The sequence below is a fragment of the Sarcophilus harrisii genome, chromosome 2 (assembly GCF_902635505.1).
Source record: "Sarcophilus harrisii chromosome 2, mSarHar1.11, whole genome shotgun sequence".
Taxonomy (NCBI): Eukaryota; Metazoa; Chordata; class Mammalia; order Dasyuromorphia; family Dasyuridae; genus Sarcophilus; species Sarcophilus harrisii.
In genome coordinates this window covers 336,074,339-336,095,466 of record NC_045427.1, presented here as the reverse complement: position 1 = coordinate 336,095,466, position 21,128 = coordinate 336,074,339, and the positions used below count along the sequence as shown (strand labels likewise).

The 21,128-nt window shown below is 31.8% G+C and overlaps 2 protein-coding genes across 3 annotated transcripts in view; both read left to right on the top strand.

The window, feature by feature from the left end:
• The window catches only part of LOC100914430 (ninein), a 103,939-nt gene that overhangs the window by 69,966 nt on the left and 12,845 nt on the right, over nt 1-21,128 (top strand). The window contains exons 13-22 of one of the 2 annotated variants that reach the window (XM_031952924.1): nt 1,304-1,393; nt 1,680-1,818; nt 2,722-2,843; nt 4,601-5,127; nt 7,798-7,875; nt 9,736-9,858; nt 9,973-10,042; nt 10,545-10,760; nt 15,123-15,269; nt 19,020-19,118. In XM_031952924.1, coding sequence (XP_031808784.1) covers nt 1,304-1,393; nt 1,680-1,818; nt 2,722-2,843; nt 4,601-5,127; nt 7,798-7,875; nt 9,736-9,858; nt 9,973-10,042; nt 10,545-10,760; nt 15,123-15,269; nt 19,020-19,118 — 1,611 coding nt within the window. The remainder of the gene's footprint in view (nt 1-1,303; nt 1,394-1,679; nt 1,819-2,721; nt 2,844-4,600; nt 5,128-7,797; nt 7,876-9,735; nt 9,859-9,972; nt 10,043-10,544; nt 10,761-15,122; nt 15,270-19,019; nt 19,119-21,128) is intronic. The other variant, XM_031952925.1, reaches the window with a different exon arrangement.
• LOC111718870 (ninein-like) lies at nt 5,134-6,854 on the top strand. Its single transcript, XM_023495571.2, has one exon. It carries the CDS (start codon nt 6,061-6,063, stop codon nt 6,586-6,588), a length of 528 nt encoding a protein of 175 aa, XP_023351339.1. The 5' UTR covers nt 5,134-6,060; the 3' UTR covers nt 6,589-6,854.

Below are 21,128 nucleotides of genomic sequence, written 5' to 3'. Positions count from 1 at the left end.
TATGACCAGATAATATGTTCTTTCCCTTGTTTGTTGATATCAGAGTTTATATATAGAAGTTTCCTGGTAAGTACTGGTTTTGCTGCATCCCATGAATTTGGATATGCTGTTTTAATTTTAATAAAAATAATTCTAATGAAATTAATTGTTTTTCAGATTTGTTCTTTGACCTTTTTGTTCTTTAGAATTATTTTGGTTCTAATTAATTTTAATCTTTCCATTGCCCTTTATTGAATGTAATTTTCATTACATTATGATTTGTAAAGAATGAATGTGATAATTTTAAAATCTTAAAAAATAATTTTCTGATTCTGTCATTGTCTAGGTGCCATGTAACACTGAGAAAAAAATTGTATATTTTCTATTCTAATTCAATTTTCTGTTGGTTATGGTCAATTAGTTTTCCTAATATTGAACTAGCCTTGATATTCCTGGTATAAATCCCACCCAGTTATAGTGCATAATCTTTGTGGTATAATGTTGTAATCTCCTTGCTAGTATTTTATTTATTTATTTTATTAAATTATTTTGCACCAATATTCACTAGTGAAATTAGTCTGGTTTTTTCTTCTTGGTTTAAGTATTATTATTATTATTATATTTGGGTCATAAAAGGAATTTGATAGGACTCCCTTTTTGCCTGTTTTCCCAAATAACTTAAATAGTATTGGAATTATTTGTGCTTTTAATGTTTGGTAGAATTCAGTTGTGAATCTATTCCTGGAGATTTTTTTCATAGGGAGTTCATTGATAGGTTGTTTTTCCTTTTTTGTTATCTGGTCAGTTTATAAAACATAAAATATATTTTTATACAAATTTTATAAACATTCATCCATTTCAGTGGTTTTCTCATTTTAAATTTTATTAATTCCTTCAATTTCCAATTTAGTGTTAAATTTGTTCTTCTAGTGTTTTTTTTTTTAAGTTGCAACAATTTCTTGATCTGCTCTTTCTTTATTTTTATGTATTTTGATGATAAATGATTAAGAAAACAGCCTCATTAAAAAAACCGTGTACTAAAGTAGTTTAGTTTTGGTTTGGGATTATTGTTAGTGGTAGATTTGTGTTTTTGCAACTATCTGTATTAATGTGTTTTTAAGAAGCAGGCAAAAATACATGATACCAGAAATAGCAGTCTGGTCATCTATAGTAAATTTAATGTTTTATTCTCAGGTATTTGATGATTTTTTTGTTTGTTTGAATAATGCTTTGTTTGTTTGAATAACACAGAAATCAATGTCTAGCATGTTATAGATAAGGAAGGACATCTGTGAAAACTTTCTACTTTTTTTTTCTCTTGCAGTTTGGTGACCCAGATCCCAACAGTGCTGAGTTCTTTTTGCAAGAAGAGAGGCTAATCCAGATGAAAATTGAATACGAACAGCAGTGCAGAGTAAGCATTAGAATTCCTTTTCTGTTTTCTTGAAGCATAATAATTATTGAAGAATCATACAAATTGCAAATAAAATACACCTTAATTTAGAGAATTTATGCTTCATAGAGCTTGGAGTTATTAGGGCTTGCTAGAGGGTAAGACTTCTGTTATATTCAAGGAAAGGATTACCACATTGTTGTGTTGCCCTCAAGAATCAGAGATTTGCTACTTTTTTTTTTTTTTAATTGTTGTTTCCCTAATGTTAAAATTTTATTTTCATTTTACTTTGGGCCTTTTTCCTCAGATGTTACAGGACCAAGTGGATGAACTCCAGTCTGAACTGGAGGAATATCGTTCTCAAGGCAAAGTGTTTAAAGTTCCTTTCAAGAACTCTCTTTCTAAGGAGCTTGATGTTAGACGTCACAGTATAGATCTTGACCAAGGTATAAACACCCAAGCCATTTTTGAAGCATTCCCTTGTTGAGATCTTTGACTAAAATCACCTAAAATGTAAAAATAATTTGTCATCATTATTTTACTAAGCTATTCACCTATGTCTGGAGAAGAAGAGGATGTTTTTGTTCTTTGAAATCTTAATCCCTAAGAACTATAACTCATCTAGGAATTTCTGAAATGAACGGATATAAAAGAAAAATATAATATAAATATTAAAAAATGACATTTTGATTATTGGATGATAATATTGATCTCAGCTTCTTGGTTACTTAGACTTAGATACGCATTTATTATTGGGTTTCTACATATATATATTCCAAGAGGATGCTTAGGCATAGAGGATATATTGAGGATCCTGGGTCTTTGTTGCGTCCCTACATTGCTTCTTGATGGCCTGGAAGGTGAAATGAATGTTAGGTAAAAATTCAAGGCCTGGGGTTGGAGGAAGTGGTCCATAGGCTTTACCAGATTGAGAAAGGTGTTCATGATTTAAAAAGATTAAGAACTTCTGGTCTAGATAATATCTAAATTTCATTATCTGAAAACTGTTGTTGATAAACATATCATATCATATCTTTCCTTTTATGGCAATCAAATATGTGGTGTAAACCATAGTAGATCTAGAGATGTATGTATCTTTCCTCCCCTAACCATACTTCTGCCAAATGACTTACAAGCAGTTGTTGCTAACAACCTCTCTCACTCTCCCAAATTCACCTAAATATTTACCTAGTGAATATAAGGGAACTTTTTTGACCATGCAATTATCTCTGAAGTACCATAGGCATAGATAAATTTCTTAGGATAAATTTCTTATCTCAGATTCCAGAGTTGTATTTTCTTGGGGATAGGGGAGGAAAACTGTAAATGGGGTGTAATTTGTATTTTAGGATTTGGTTCTGAAAATTGTGATCCATCCAACATGAGCATTGAAGCAGAACTGATTATTGAACAACTGAAAGAACAACATGACAGGGACATGAAATGTTTAACACTGGAACTTAAGGATAAAGTAAGTACTGACCATTAAACTTCAAAAACATGTTTATCTTCTAAAAGGGCAAGCAGTTTTTTTGAACTTCAACAGATCTTTATGAGTTTCCCAAAAGCTTTTTTCATAAAATCTTCTATGTCTGAGAAATGTTTTCTCAAGTTATTTGACCCAAATAGATAGTGTTGGGTTGGAGTCAGGAAAACCCGAGTTCAAATATATCTCTATATACTTATGAGCTTTGTAATCCTGGTCTGGCAGACCCATTTTTGTCTGCCTAAGTTTCTTCAACTGCAAAATGGGGAAAATAGTTGTTGTGAAGATCAAATTAGATCATCTTTGTAAAGCACCTAGCACCATAGCAGGCACTTAATAAATGCTTATTTCTTTCCCCCGTCTTCAAATGATGAAGAGCTTATCTTATTTTCCTTAAATCTAACTCCCAAAAGTTAATTTTAAATTCTGCCTGACATTTATGAAATTATTTTTAAATGAGGTTTTTAGTTTCCTAACGATCTCTAAATTATATTTAAAAAACAACAGACAAACACAACAACAATACAGGAATCACTTATGCCATGTAATTCACAGTGGTATGTATGCTACTCTCCAGAACAATAAGTTGCAGATAAATTGCCAGTTGTTATGTGATTTTAGGGAAAAGTTCAGATTTGCTCCTATAAGTGACATTCTCCCACTCAAAGTGAAAGTAAAATTTAATTATACAATACACGGAATAGATTGCTTACAATAACAATCAATACAGCAAATAATACATAAAAGACAAAGAATAATGAAAATTATGATAAAAATAGAAGGAAAAAGAGATAAAAGAGAGAGAACATCACCAGTCCGGGGGAGCACCGACTCTAAGTTGTAACACTTAAGTTGCACAGGCTGGAAAACCCTGATTGAACAGCCTTTGAGTCCTGAACGGGAAAAGAGATCCCAGGCAGATTGTCATCTCCATGGGTGAGGTCCCAAAGACGATTAAACTTGAGTAGTTTTTTATAGGGCTTGAAAACAAAGAAGGCACAGAACCAACTGGCTTACATATAGAATTTTATATATAGGAGAAGGAAGTGCCAGATGGGCTTCAAGATATAACTTGATTAATGTAGATATCAGGGAAAGGGCCAACCCGTACTGACATCCTTTGTGTTCTAAGGAGTGGCTAGTTCCTGGGAAGTGAAGCCAACACATGTGACACGTTCCTGGTCTCATAGGGTTAAAGAAGGGTTAAGTTCCCATGGAGAGAGTGATGTTCTTAAAATGGTTTGAAATGAACAGATGGCATTTCTTATTCACCAATTTATGAAGAGAATTTCTATTCCAGTAAAATCACAGATCCTAATAAAAAAATTAGGAGGGAGGCATATTTTTAGTCTGATTGACATCTCCTACACATAACATACACATATTTGCTAATTTGCACTGCTTCAGAAACAACATAAAAACATTGTTGAATTTGTTGGTTTATATTCAATTTTAGCAGGGCTATGCCTTGGGGAAAGAAAAAAAAACATTAGAAAGATAAAGATTCTTTACTTAGAAACTGTCTAATCTCAGAGTTTAGCTACTAGATAACATTTAGTATATCTATTACTGTGACATTGTAGGTTCACCTGGTGGACTCCTGATTTTGGTGGATAATTTTCTTGAGATTCCATTGTACCCATATAGAAAAAAATCTTAGGCTCTCCAAGGAAAAGTCCTATCAATCTTTTGTTTCTTTATTTAATTTTGGAATTAAGTGACTTGTATTATTTCTGCTACAGATGAGTCATTATGAAAAGCAGCTAGATGAAACCAAAGCCAACTGTGGAAAAGAGCAAGAAAATGTGAAACAAAAGTACAAGAATGAGATACATACTTTGGAAAAACAAATTAGTGCCCTTAAAAGTGAAATTGCAGAACTGCAGAAACAGACAGTTGTTCTGAAAAAAAAACAACAACAAACAGACTGTAGGTATATGAAAGAGAAAAACGAATTACAAGTGAAATTTAATGAAGAAAAGGCTCATCTCCAGGAGAAGTTGAAACTAGAACATGAAGAAGCTCTTAAGAATAGACTACAACAGATAGAGGAAAGCTTTAACAGAGAGAGGGAGGGTCTCATTCAAAATGGTATATGGGCTGAAGAGAAGTTGAGAAATTTAGTTAAAGCAAAGGAAGAAGAGAAATGCAAACTGGAAGAATTTTACCAGAAGCAGCTAAAAAGCTTAATCGAAAAACATAATCTTGAGAAAGAAGAGCTACAAAGGAAACTACTAGAAAAGCATCAAAATAAACTGCAGGAGGAAAGGTAAGAAACCAAAGATAAGTGAAATAATTGTATTACATGACACTAAAGTACTCAATCAGTTCAGTAAACTCGGTAACAGTCCATTTTCTGAAGACTAAATTCTGTATAGACATTACTCTGTGTAGATACAAGCCTAGTTTGAGATAATTACTTTTAACTATTAAAGTGAAATTTAATTTTATTTTTTAAACAAGGTTTAATAGCATAAAATACCACACACATGAAAAAGCACATTTAGAATGATGTGAGATCAGTTTTGGCCTATTATTTCAAAGATTCCTTTCTATTCAGAAATTTTATAATTGTTGATAAAAATTTCTAATTGTTATTATAACAATATAATTTTAAAAAGTTGTTCTTTAATTAGGCTTAATTTTAGTGTAATACAAAGAAAGCTCTCTTAGTTGCTTGTTCATTTTAGCTTTTCCCAGTGCAGTTTCAAATGTTTAAAAAGAAATGCTAATATACTACATTGTTCAGAGTGCAGTCATACTTCATAAGTTGAACTATAAAATAGTATTTGAATTCCATGTTTGATTTTATGCTATTTCATAAACTGGTTTGTTATTTATGGATAATCTGATTAATACATACAAATCCATTAAAGAATTTTTTCATTAAAGGCTGACAGATTAAATATGCTGCCTAACTGAGATGACTTTCCCTCCATGAGGATACAATTCTAAATAGCATGCCATGAGAATAATTAATTTGAAATTTGAACTTGATACCTAAAATGACATTAAACATCCAAATGCATATTAACCCTCTCAGTCATATTCCCATCTCAGTGAGAATTTGAAAGGGATGAACTCATTCAGGATTATACTAAAGCACAAAAACAACTTAGAGAGACATTGACACATGAGAAAGCAACCTTTCTTGCTCTGACAAGAGAACAAAAGATATTAGAGAAAAAATTTAATCAACTTAATGGATGAGAAACAACAGCTGCAAAAACACCTAGAAAAGCTAAAGAATATGTCTGAAAGTCAACAAAAATTGTCCAACCAAATATTTGAGTTCAAGAATGACCATCAAAAGAATTTGAAGGTATCTCAAGTAGATGATGCAGGGAAGCTAGAGAGGGAGAAACTTGAAGAATGGGAGATTAAGTGTGAGTATGAAAATGAAGACATGGCTTCTCAATTTTTGATAGTGGAGGACTTCAAAAAAACTTGTAAGGAAGCAGTCAGAAAGAAAGTTGAGCTAAGTTTAGAAATCTCTAGACTTCTGAATAAGATGAAGGAATTACAGTATGGAATGCTTAGCAAGCCTCAGAGTGGCTGCCAAGTAGAAGCAAATGAAAATGCCAACATGGCTAGTGACATGTCACTGCTTCAGCAAAGTACACAACTTTTGGAAGAAAATGGTGATATTGTTATAAATCTGCAATGGGCTCATGAGAGGGCAGTAAAAGATAATGTCAAAATGGCTGCTGAAATCATTAGGTTATATTAGAGACTACAAGAATTAGATCCAAAGTCAGTGACAGTTTCTTTAGAGGAATCAAATGAATTATTCAGATCTTCAGTGGAACAAATAGAGACACTGTCATCACAAAAGAGAATAATACAAGGAGAAGACATTATTACCATATTCTGTATAAATCACAAGATGATAATGTTCAAAAAATGGGAAGGATAGAAATAAATTCTTTTCAGATGCAGGAAATCTATAGGATCATTAGAAAGTTTTTCTGAGTTTGAGAATTATGAAGTAACAAATACTGAGAGTTTAGACCTAATGAGTAATTCTCATCTTCAGGAGAAATTGAAGGTCTTGCACACAGAATGGGATCAAGCTTCAGAAAACATTTTTGCTGTTTCTGTTCTACAAAAGAAAGTAAAAGTACTTGAGAATAATCCTGAGGCTACTGCCAAGTATAGAATGTTATGTGAGAATGCCAGTAGGGAAAATTATTGTCTTCAGGAAGAACTCAAAATGATGGAAGTACAAAAAGACAAAGAAATGAAAAATAGCAGAGATTTCACTTCAGAAGTTTTCAGGTTACAGACTGAGCTGAAGAAATTTGAGACAGTAACTGAAGCATTCCTCAAGATTAAAGTTTAAGAGTTATGATGAAGTTAAAACTGAAAATGAAGACCTGAGGACTCTAGTTTTGAGACTTGAGGAAAACATTGGGAAATTCCAGGAAAAATCAATGGAACAGTGTGAGTATTAAGTAAAATTGGTTTTGACACTCAAGAACTAAAAACTGAAAACTAGAACAAAATAAAAGGGTGGAACAATGGAGTAAAAAAATTATGAATGTGGAGTCTATTTTAAAAGAATGTAATCAAGACAACCCGGCTTGTGGGCAGGAAGACACATGGCTTCTAGAAAAAACAAAGATATCTGAAGATATCTTCAGCTTCAGGAAAAGCTAAACTCTGAAGAAAAGCCAAACCTTGAAGAAAAGCCAATTGGACAGATACAGTTTAAAAAACTTGAGGAAAATGCTGTATTCTCAGAACTTCAAGGGAAATATCAGCACCATGACATAAGAATAGCAGAATTAGAAATAGAGAAAAACAAGTTACAGGAGCTGACTAGGCAATTAAGAGAGAAAGTAATTAATATAGTAATTAATAAAATATAGTAATTATTTAATATAGTAATTAATTAATATAGTAATTAATAAAAACATGTACTTTCTTATGGAGAAAGAGAGGAGGAACTGAAGTCAATGATGCATGACTTACAAAGCACATGCAGTGAAATGCAGCACAAAGTTGATCTGCTGAGGTAATGTATACCTATAGATTTTTTTATGGAACTTACCTATAACTCCCCTAACTTATACCACTTGTTTTGTATAGAAAAACTTAAATTTGTTATATTTGAAAAACCAGAGTAATATTATTGATTCTATTAATTTCTGTTTTAACAAGTAGAATAACCTTTCCTAGAAGGAAAATCTCTTGCTTCCAATTCCTTTTTAGTATACCAAATTATTCTTATATGATGTGTAAAAATGAATTTACTTTTTGCTGTTTAATTTTCTATATCTGAACAGTTAAAATCACACTAAGTAACTCAAGTAACACAGTCAACCCTTCTATTTGGCTTTAAGGATTTTTGCCAAGAATGTTATAGTTGTTTCATTTAATGAAACATATTTTTAGATACCTAGATGTGTTTAATTAAAGTCATCACAAATAAGACTTCCTTGATTTTTTTTTTTTTTTTTTTTTTTTGGTGTGTGTGGTCATTTTGCTTTCAATTTAAGTTGATCTTTTTTATAAAGTAAACATTAGAAAATCGTTTCTTTTAGCAAAAATCTTAATTTAGTGGAGATGGGGAGCACGATAAAGAAGCATAAATACATAGTTACATATTTATGAGAGAATAAATAAAAATGCAAAACTGAATTGAATCACCCATATATAGAATATATATATATGTATAATATAAATAATATATAAATATAATATAAATAATATGTAAATATAATCTAAATCATTTTTGGGGATGGTTGCCTTGAATGAAGCATAACCCAGTTCCTCCTCCCTTCTATTGCTATTAGTATTGTATTACTAGATAGTCTCATTCTCATCTTTCTCTTTTTGTCTCTTATATACACATATACACACACAATGTAGGACTTTTGACACCATAGTTCTAAATTTTTGTAATAGATCATTGTTGGAATCTTTACAAACTGTTAAGCCATTAAAGTTGATAGAGACAATAATTATCTAATTTGGCATGGTTCAATATGATTGATTTTGATCTTAGAAAGATATTTTGGGCCAGAACTTGAAACAAGGTACTAAGTACAACTGATAGAAACAATGCTTGTGTTCACACTTTTAGAGAGCTTATAAGTATCTAAGTACTCAATGGAGTTCACACGTTTGGGAGATTTCAGGCTTAGTATGAGATATCCGAATTCACACCTCCCTTAGGACCAGAGAGAACTCTGGGAGATAACCCAGAATCCCTCTCTCTCCAGGAGGAATTAACCTTTGGGAGATCATATATATACAGGAAGCTCTTAAAGCTGGGAAGAGTTTTCTTAGGAACATTGACTAGGGTCGGAGAGGAGCACTCTGGGAGATACAGAAGCCCACTCACTTCAGTTGGAGAATGAGAAGCTACGAGTAGGAGTTGAGCTGGAAGCGATAAAGGACAAAGCTGCAAGATCTCTTGGAACCAAGCAGAGAGATAGGCTCTGAGCTAACCGGGCTATATTGAAGGACACAATAAAAGATCTGACTTTTATCACCTGCCTGTGTTTTGGAAAAAGAACACCACAGATCATCTTCTTTATCACTATTGTCTACAATTAAAACATGAATTGTTTATATGTTTTGCAGGGAAGAGAGGGATTGAAACCCACAAAAGTCCAAAGGGTCATATTAGTCAGTGGTACAACTAATTTAAATGTCCATTTCTAGTCCTATATCCTAGGTTTTTCCTAATGTGGTAGTTAATTATACTATTGGTTCCTTATAAAGTCAGTATGTTAGCATCTTCTTGCCAATTAAAAATAATATAAATTTGTCTTTTCAGTGGCTTTAGGGCATTTGTCTTTTTGGAAGTCTATTGAAATTTTTCTAAAAATAACAGGTTTTAATTCTATTTTTTATCTCTGCATTTTAGACAGGAGTCTGAAAAGTTTCAAGAAAACTCTATTTTAAGGAAGGAAATTACCACTTTAAATAAGGAAGGTAGCATTTCTTACCTAAAATTAAGCGAATTATGGGGATCTCAAGACGAAATATGGTAAGTTTTTTTTTTTTAATACTCATTATACTTACACAGACATTTAAGGAATCATTACAAGAACTCAAATTTATTGTAATTTTAAAAGATCTTTTTTTTCCAATGTCACTTTAGGAAAAAAATAGAAACTATAAGAAAGGAAAAAATTGCTATACAGAAGATGGTTGAAAACTTTAAAAACCAGGTAAATGGATTTTGAATATTTTCTAACAATTTTTTTGACTTTGAAAATTTCTCATTTTACATTTAAGTATGCCTGTGTTAGTCTTCTTTGGATTCTTAAAAGGCTCTGTGATAGGTATCCTATTTTTTTCCCGTCCTCTTCAGTCCATAAAAGATTTTCAGACATTGAATAGTTAAGTGTTCATTAACTATTTAGTTCTATTAACTATATATAAAAGAGAATACCTTGTTGAAATTGTTCAGCTTTGGCTGAGAGCAGATTATTAGAGAACATGGAACCCAGCAAATAGATTGCAAATTCAATTACATGTCATTACCCAGAATTAAGATTTAATGAAAGAGAATATGCAGAAAACTCCCTACCTCATAATGTCTAGCTATAATAGAAAGGATTTATGCATAGAGAATTTGTTTGGATGAGTAGCAGCGAGATCCAAGTTGCTATAGCTTTTCTTTAGAAGAAATGGACTAACTTTGAACAACTCAATTTCCATATTAACTAGATTTCAGAATTAAAAGCCAAAAGTCAGCACTTGGATTTGGAAAATGCGGAACTTATCCAACAGAACACCCAAAGTGAAGCAGATCTTCAGTATCTTCAACAATATTTAGCACAAATTATCTGTCAGAAAGAAAAAGAGATCGGAAACTCTGTATTGGAAGAATGGGGAAAAGAAAGTTCAAAGCTAAAAGAAGAGCAAGACAATTGCAAAGCAAAGGTATGATCTGTGGCACTAAAACAATTTTCTCCCAATTGAGAATTTATTCTCAATATGTAGATTCCATGTAGATTCTTTACTGCCAAGGTAAGTGAACTTATCTATAGCATTCAAAATATCTCCATTTGCTGGAACCAATGTTTCTATATATGATTAGTGTAGTGTTAGCTAGTGGAACATCTCTGTTTTCTTGGTGTTAGGGCAAAATTAGGATAAGCTTCGGAGAATCAATCCATAATTTGTCACATTTTAGCCAAATGAGGTTTCATTCAACCTCAGAAAGTACAATCATCTGCAAACAAAAAGTTGCACACTGACTTTCCTTCCACTTAAGTCTTGGCTGGTAGCCTTTTCAAGTTGAACGCTTTATCATCACTATACTATATCTGTCATTTCAGTTAGCTTTTGTATGAACAAGGGTGACAAATGATTTCTGGCTCTAAAGCAAAGGATTGTTTGTGCTAGTTTCATTATAATAGTAGTTAGTATAAGTATTAATTATATGAGCAGAATTTGAATTTAGGTTTTCCTGAGTTCTTCTTGCTCAGATTAATTTTAAAAGGTTTTAAAAGCTAAATGGAGTTTGTTTTGTCATAGAGGCAAAAGGGAACCCTTGGAGTTATTGAGAAGGGGAGTGACATAATCAGAATAACACTTAATGAAAATATTTTTGGCCGGGGTGAGAAGGACAAAGTAAAGTGGAGAGAAAGACTGAAGGCAGGGAAAACATTAGGAGGCTATTGCAATAATCCAGACAGAAATAATGAAAATCTGAACTAAGATAGTGGTTGTATGAAAATAAAGAAACAAAAGAAATTATGGGGATAGAAAGTATAAGATTTGGCAACTATTATCTGTAAGGTGAGGGGAGTGAGGAGCCAAATATAAATACTGGAAAACCAGAAAATGATGATGCAGTTGGAAAAAATAGGGAATCTTTGCAATATCTCTGAAATATCTGTGTAGAAATGTTTCGACTATGTCTAAAGAGCTAATTTTAATTTTCACTTGGCAAGGATGGTCAATTTAACTCTGAATTCAGCCAATAAGTACTCAGAGCTATGAAATGCAAACTTATGTATTGTTAGCATAATTTTACAAAATGATGGAGTTAATTAGCATAAGGAAAATATATTTTCTTTTTATTATTTTATTTTTTCATTTGATTACAATTCTAGACTAGACCTTTCTCGGGAGCACCATATTTTTGATTCCACATGTATCTCCACTTGAATAGTTTTGCCACCTTGGATGATCTGATTTTCCTCTTTTTGTTAAAACCATTACTTGAAAACTTGAAAATTAGTTTTTTTTTCCTCCCTCTCCTATTTAATCAGTTGCCAATTGTCATAATTTTTACCTCCATATTCTCAGTTCATTCCCTTCCTTTCGGCATCCTTAGCATCAATATAGTTCAGATTTTAACTACCTCTCACTTGGGCTGTTGCAACAGATCTTACTAACTCATTTTTCCTATGATATTGCCAAATTAATTTCTATGCTTTGAGCATAAGCATAGATCCAGTTCCTGCTCAAAAATCCTTATTGGCTCCTCATTGCCTACTGAATATTCTAGCTTCTTTTTCCTAGAACATAGACCCTCTTCATTATGGTTTTCTAATTTTTATTACATCTCAATCTATATCAACAATTATCCATCTCTTCAATCACCTGTTCGTTTACTTTATCTAATAACTTTCTATTATCTCTGTCTTAATTATATATTTGGCCAGTTCAAATTCATAAGATTATCCTCATCTTTCATTCCTCATGTAAGTTGAGTCCTTCCTTTCATCTGAATAACCTTTCTATTTATCTCTGTCTATTGAATATAATTTCATAGTTTTTGGACAATTCAAATTGATAAATGACTCTATGCCTTGTTTATACCAACCTATAGCTTGAACAGGTGATTCCTTCACGGTTTATCATGGATATAGAACAATGATTATCTATTTGCATGGTCTTATATATTTCTAATTTATAATTTACTTAGTAGTCTTGATAGTTCTAAATTCTAGCCATGATATGTAGTAAAGTAGACAATGAGCTTGACGAACTAGCCTGTGTTATAAGCCAGAACGATTGAACTTGAAAGAGGACTTCTACAAGGTGTTGAAGTCCAAGTGAGCAATTACTTTGAAGAGACAATAAGATTATCTATTTAGCATGGTACTTGTAGTGATATAAAGAGCTGCTCAACTTCAGTAATACTAGTACATCTAATATAGTCTCTACAAGATTCTCAACAACACAATGTAATGTAAACTTGTTAGTCAAAGTAATATGAGTACAATGTAGTTTTGACAAACTAAGCCTGAAGAGCTTCAGAGTCTGTTCAGAATGGACAGGAAATAGACTCTGAAGACCTCTCCAGAAAGATAGGGAAGCCAGGGCTAGGAGTCAGAGACTTTGAAGGCATATCAAGAGATTGAGAATCTTGTAACACTCTGGCCTTTCTTGTAGTGATTACTGAAAAGAAGGCTGCTCCCAAGACCTCCAGAAAACCACCAAGAACATCATATACTCCTCTGACCTTCTTTCAAACCAACAGCAGATTAAGCCTTTAAACTTGTTTTGGAGTCAAAGAATCCACACATATTTGGAGTACAATGTACTTTTAGAAGAATTTACCTTGGAAGAGCTTCAAGTCTGTTTCAAATGGGCAGGGGGACAGTCTGCTGAACCCATACTGCAGCATGGGAAGATGGGGCAAGAAGCTGGGGCTGGGAGTCAGAGCATTATAGCTTCCAAGCAATTGGGAATCTTTTGTGAGCCTCTTAGGCCACTCTGCCTTGGTTGCAAGCAGGTAGTTTGGCAGACAAATCATAAACCACTGAGCCCCAGAAGACCCCTGGAGCTAGCCGCCATTATATAGATCTGCCCCAGAGCAGATTAAAGCAGCTGTCACTCCTTTGCCTCAAACCTCAAACCTTAAAAAAAAAATGAATAAAAAACCAAAACACCATAAACAGCTTTTAGAGAGAGAACATAGACATCAAATCATGAGGTTCCTGAAGGTAAAGCAACTCCAGATGAAGCCCCAAAAGGAGACATGAGCTGGCCCCCATTTCACAAGGCTTTCTTGGAAGATTGCATAAAAAATCTTAAAAGAGAGTTAGAATTGAAATCTGTTATCTCAATATCAGTTCAAGTGCCTTGAGTGTTGTAAGCGCTAAATATATATTTATTTAATTGATTGTAATTTTGAATCAATAATAGATAAATGTTGGTAACCTTCCTAGATAGCTGAGCAATTTTTGCAATGCATTGATCCATGCATTCAATATGTTCAACATATTATTAAAAATCATTTAATATCACCTAATTATTTGTAGCATCATCTACTTCAATAGTCTTCATCACTTCATCACCCACATTGATCTTTCATAGCAAAATCCAGCATTGACAACAAAGTAGAAAAGTTCAACTGATGATTGAATAACTTTATAATGCTACATAAATCATTCTAGCAGTAATCTTAGAATTACTAAACACTGATGGGCCATTTTATAAACACATTAGAATAAATTAATGTACCAAAAGTACATTAAAACCTGTACTGGTTTTTTTCCTTTGTTCATCTGGTTCTACAGGACAAAGGACTATCTCTTTGGACATCCATAACATTATGTGTTATGAACTATGTTTATATTCAAGTTTTAATTCTTTATAAAATATTTGATTAGGAAATATTTATTTATGGAGTTAGATAGATATAATATATGAGCAAATTAGAGGTTATTTCCTGAATTCATCAAAATGAGGTACATTTTTGTTTTCTGCTGAACTGAAAGACATTGAAAGTGCTGAATACAGACTTCTTGCTTTATGAAAATTGATTTATGTAAATTGAAAGAAATCTACATTCCAAAAGGATACTTATTTTAATATTTTAACTTTATTGTATAGTGTTCTTTCTTTCTCTCCACATCACTAGCTTGTATAGCATGTGGATGTCTTGTCTGTACTGGTGTAACGTATGCCTATCTCTGATTTCTCCACATCATCTGTCTTCTCCTATGTGTGTGCTCCCATGTTCTTCCTCTTTTTGCTCTGGCTTCTCTTTCCTTGACCCCCACTTCTTTTTGAACCATGTATTATTCTCCTCCCTCCACAGATAGGCAGGCCCCTTCCCTTTTTCCTTTCCTCCCTTCCCCAGGTCTGGGCAAGTTTGCATTACTTAAAAATCTCTTTATATAGACACCTGCACAGAAAGGTACACTTACAATAAAGCAAAAACTGTATGACAAGTTAATCCTGTTTATTCCATTATACTCATACCTATATCATGTTAAAAAAAAAAAAAAGCAAATGGATTGTTAGTGAATATAAAACTACATATTTATTTTTGGAATTCAGATTCAGAATTTAGGTGATTGTCTACAGAATGCTAACATTCAGATGTCCCAAATGAAGTCAGACCTACAAGTGACCCAGCAGGAAAAGGAAGCCTCCTTAAAACAGGAGATATCATTACATCAACAATTACAGAATGTCAATGGAAAGGTAAGGAAGCTTTAAAACAGGAGATGATAACATTACATCAATAATTACAGAATGTCAATAGAAAGGTAATGGTATTGGTCAGGGTAGGCCAACTACTGGGCTTAACTAAAGAATAGTAACTGATGACATTTTCATGGTAAAGTGAAATAGAAATAGAAATATATATATATATATATATATATATATATATAGTATGTACTATATAAAATATAAAATAGTATGTACAATTCAGAATACTAGTCAATAGTTTTAATAGTGAGCTCCTTAGACAATTCATTCTTCTTGCTGACAGATGCATTATAATTGTGATTCTGAAAAGTAAAGAAAGGGCTGTTGGAAAGACTTTAACAACTAAAAGATTATTATTTTAAATGATCTGTAATATCATTACCTTCAAATCACATTATATATTTGATAGAAGGGTTAAGTGATTCAGGACAGAAATCATGCCTGTTATAAATAATGTAAGCATAGAATTTTAAAAGTGAAAGGAACTTAAAAGCAATAAAACTAATGTTGACTATCATTTTATCTGTTGCTAGTAATTTTAACTGGCTTGTTTTGCTTTTTTTCTTCTCCCTGAAGGTTTTGATACCAGTAATATTTAATATTTATAATAATAATATATAGTAATAGTAGTAGTTAGTTTTTTAGTGACTTTGGGACATTCACTTTTTCAGAATGTAAATCTTGTTATTGTTTTATATTTTGGGGCTTAGATGATTCTATGCATATTTAGATTTTGAAAGTAAAATTCTGAAGTCAATTAGATTACCCGATTTTTTAAATATCCATTTTTCATACTTTTTATACTTATAACTCTTCAGAATTCATTTTATCAACAACTTCTGTGCTGAGCCTCAAATGATAGCCCCAAAGTTTGAATATGTTAAATTCATTGGGACAATTTTTTTTTCTGGCCATTTATTTATAAATTGATATGTTTATGAAACTGAAAATTCCTACAATTTCTATTCTAAATAATATTAACTGTTGCATTGAAGAAATTATTGCCAAATTTTCAAACAGTAAGACTTTGAGTGTTGTAAGACTCCCCATACTCTTAAGAAATTATGATGATGATGAAGATACTATAATCTTGTTAGAAAATTAACCACTCAAAATTTCTAAAATTATAGCTATAAAAATTTTTTACTAGTTAATTTTAAGGCCCAATACTTTTTCTTTTAAAAAACTGGCTTCCAGAACTAGCCATATGTCCTTCTTAATTATATAATCATCAGAAATTGCTGTCTTGGCATAAATTGGATCATCTGATTAACCAAGAACAGCAGCTATTAATGCAGGAGAATACAAGAGTTCATTTTGTGATGCAGAGGTCCACAACAGAACTTATCCCAAGAAACAATAACTAGAAAAGTTGAACGTCCTGACATTATGACTTATCTTTAAAAAATATTAAAAGAGAAATTTCAAAATGTTCCTAGATTAAAGATTTGAGTAACTTGCTGTAGAATTTCAATAGGGTTGGAAGGGATCATTTAGGTAATTTGTTGTTACTTTCATGTAATGATTTTATTTTATTTTTTTATTTAATAGCCTTTTATTTACAGGTTATATGTATGGGTAACTTTACAGCATTAACAATTGCCAAACCTCTTGTTCCAATTTTTCACCTCTTACCCCCCCACCCTCTCCCCCAGATGGCAGGATGACCAGTAGATGTTAAATATATTAAAATATAAATTAGATGCACAATAAGTATACATGACCAAACTGTTATTTTGCTGTACAAAAAGAATCAGACTCTGAAATATTGTACAATTAGCTTGTGAAGGAAATCAAAAATGCAGGTGGGCATAAATATAGGGATTGGGATTCAATGTAATGGTTTTTAGTCATCTCCCAGAGTTCTTTCTCTGGGTGTAGCTGGTTCAGTTCATTTCATGTAATGATTTTAATATAAGAAATATTTATTCTAAAATGTTGAAAGAAGGGAAGTGATATTATTAAAAACTGCTTATGGTAAGAATTTTAAGACAAAAATATGAATTTCTGCAAGTTATTTTAAATCATATTTAATAATGTAATTCTTCATAAACTCTTAAAATAAATCACTATATTATAACTCATTATTTATACGTATTAGTTATAATTTTTTTATTATAGCTTTTTATTTACAAGTTATATGCATGGGTAATTTTACAGCACTGACAATTGCCAAACCTTTTGTTCTAATTTTTTCCCTCCTTCTCCTCCCCCACTTCCCCAGGTGGCAGGTTAACTTAATACATGTTAAATATGTTAAAGTACAAATTAAATACAATATTAGTATACATGTCCATTCTTTTTGTACAGCAAAACAAAATAATCAGACTTTGAAATGGTGTACAATTAGCCTGTGAAGGAAATCAAAAATGCAGGCGGACAAAGGTAGAGGGATTGAGAATTCTATGTAGTGGTTCATAGTCATCTCCCAGAGTTCTTTTGCTGGGTGTAGCTGGTTCATTCATTACTGCTCTATTGGAACTGCTTTGCTTCATCTCATTGTTGAAGAGGGCCATTTCCATCAGAATTGATCATCATATAGTATTGTTGTTGAAGTATATAATGATCTCCTGGCCTTCTCATTTCACTCAGCATCAGTTCATGTAAGTGTCTCCAGGCCTTTCTGAAATCATTCTGTTGCTCATTTCTTACAGAACAATAATATTCCATAATATTCATATACCACAATTTATTCAGCCATTCTCCAATTGATGGGCATCCACTCAGTTTCCAGTTTCTAGCCACTACAATGAGGGCTGCCACAAACATTCTTGTACATACAGATCTCTTTCCCTTCTTTAAAATCTCTTTGGGATATAAGTCCAGTAGTAACATTGCTGGATCAAAGGGTATGCACAGTTTGATATATTAGTTATAATTTTAAAAAAATAATAATTTTTTCTCCAATTACATGTTGAAAAATATTTTGAACTTTTTTTAAAAATGTTTTTAGTTCAAAAACCACTACATTGAATTCCCAATCCCTATATTTATGCCCACCTGCATTTTTGATTTCCTTCACAAGCTAATTGTACAATATTTCAGAGTCTGATTCTTTTTGTACAGCAAAATAACGTTTTGGTCATGTATACTTATTGTGTATCTAATTTATATTTTAATGTATTTAACATCTACTGGTCATCCTGCCATCTAGGGGAGGGAGTGGGGGGTAAGAGGTGAAAAATTGGAACAAGAGGTTTGGCAATTATTAATGCTGTAAAGTTACCCATGCATATAATCTGTAAATAAAAGGCTATTAAATTAAAAAAAAAAAAAAAAAAGAAACTGACAAAATGAAATTCAGTAGGGATTAGTATAGAGATTAGTATATATTAATACATCAATTATTAAAGTACAAATTGAAAAAAAAAACAAAAAATAATGTTTTTAGTTCTAAATGTTATCTCCTTTCCTTCTATTTCCCCTTCCCTTCCCTCCCTCTTTTCCAAAACAGTAAACAATCCATTATAGGTTATATATGTGCAATCATATAAAATATTTATGAATTATTGTGGGAATATTGAAGGAGTGTATTATAAGGAATAAAATTCTACTCAAAACCCTTATATTTGCTTTTATGTTAAATAATCATCTAGAAAGGATCTTCAGAAATATAAAAATAAATTTTCAAAATTAGTAAGTGAATAATTGACCAACTAAACCCAAGAACAAAGAATAGGTTCCCTTTTATATATGGTTATTTCAGTGGCTGTTTTAAAAGACATTTCTACTTTGTAACAGGTTAGTCAAATGAATAAACTTGAAGAATTGGAAACAATTCAGCTGGAAAATCAAAGCCTGAAAAATAATCAAGTAAAAGTACATGAAGAGATAATGAAGGTAAGTTTTCCACTAACTGGCTTAGGTATGAAAGGCTTTTATCTCATGTCCACAATATTTTGCATATTTACATAGTAAATTTGAATATTTACATAATATTACAATATTAGCGGCAACATTTGCTTATACTTATCTAACTAAATTATTTAGAGCACTCTACATAGAAGAAACCTTTGTATTCCTAAACATGATCAGATTATTTGCTTTGAAAATATCCCATAAGCAGAAACAAAAAAAGTAACTACAGCAACGAAAATTGGGAAAACTTCAGAAAGGAAAAGAGAGCAAGTCAAAAATAGTATCGACAAAATAATAGCACAGGGTATATTAAGAGATTTCTTACAAAAACTGTATCTCTTTGTATAAAGAGATAAGGATGAAAGCAAAATTTAAAAAGTAATGTTAGAGGAACAGACCTGAAAAACCATGAATTTCATGATATCCCATTTATGAGTAAATTAATGTATGCTGTACAACTAAGGTACAGAATGAGAGGACACATAAAAGGAGAGGGGGAAGAAGAAGATAAAGGAGAATTTGTAATGGACCCTAATCTAGTCAATAGGAAATAACGAAAATAAATTCTTGTAGGCTCTGAGGAAGAAGGTCTATGAAAGAATGGGTAAGGAGGCAAAAAGGAAGGCATCATGATTCAATGATGAAAAGAAGATTCCACAGAGGAATACTTCTGTGAATGCAAGGATATTTTACACACACACACACACACACACACACACACACACACATAATGAAAGATAAAGAGTTTGATATTTAAAGAGATCATAAATTCAAGGAAATAGTATTGTCCCTTTATAGACAGTATCTCTAATCACAGCAATTTATACAAAGAATAGAAATTGACTCATTTTTTTTGGGCATGATTATTACGTGAATTTGTTTTTCCTAATTATACTTGGGAAAATAAAATTTATTTTTTACAAATGAAAAATAAATATATAATAGTTTAAAGGAAAGCACTAACATTTGGTGACATTAAGAAAGATTTCATCTACAAACTGGTTGTATATAAGTTGTATCTTAAAGGAAGAAATTACTTTATAAGATATGAAGATATGAAGATGAAAAATTGAATAGAATGAAAACAGAACATAAAAAAGGCCAATGTGTTTGTATCATGGAATATGGGATGGGGGAGAGCAAGGTTCATGGAGACTAGAAAGATTCCAGCCAGATTTAGAATTTTACAAGCTGAGCAGATGAATTTGTATTTTATCATGGAAGCAATAGGAAGCTACTCAAGAAAAAGAATCACATGATTTAATCGAAGAGGTAAGTGATTTGAGTTAGGGAAACCAATTAGCTTAATGTTGCAATAATCTAGGTAAAAGGTGATTATAGTCTAAATAGCTTTGTAAATAGTGAAAGTAAGAAATGCAAATATATGGCAGTTCATTGGAATTGTGAATGAAGGAGACTGAAAAATCAAGGGTAATGCCAAAATGATGAATCTGAGACATTGGAAGTATAATAGTTTCCTCAACAAAATAATAAATTTATGAGATTGGGAAGTTTATGGGAAAGGGTAATAGGTTTAGTTTGAAAGATGTTGAGATGTGCACTTTGTATATGCAATAGGCAAGTTTTGATAAAGGTCTGAAATTCAGAGGAATTTATGGCTGGATAAAGCTTAATTTCTTTTTAATATTTTTAATGCATTTCTAGTATTGGATTAAGTAATAAGCTTTTTCCTTTTTATACTTTTAAGAATTTTTCAATATAAATGAGTGCTATATTTTTTAATTGAAGCCCTTTTCCTGCATTTCTTAGTGAAATCATGTGGTTTTACATTTCGTTATTAGTATAACTCATTAGAATAATTGTTTTTCTAATGTTGAACCATCTTTGAATTCCTGGAATAACTTTAACTTATTTATGATGATTTAGGATAATTCTTAATCTCTGTTTCACCTCTTTCTGTTTTGAGAATCCGGACCCTGTTTGTCAAATGCAAGGTTTTTGATATAGTGTGATATAATAATCTGGATTGTT

Coding starts and splice junctions, on each gene's coding strand:
- LOC111718870 (XM_023495571.2), top strand. CDS start 6,061: ATGGATGAGAAACAACAGCTGCAAAAACACCTAGAAAAGCTAAAGAAT.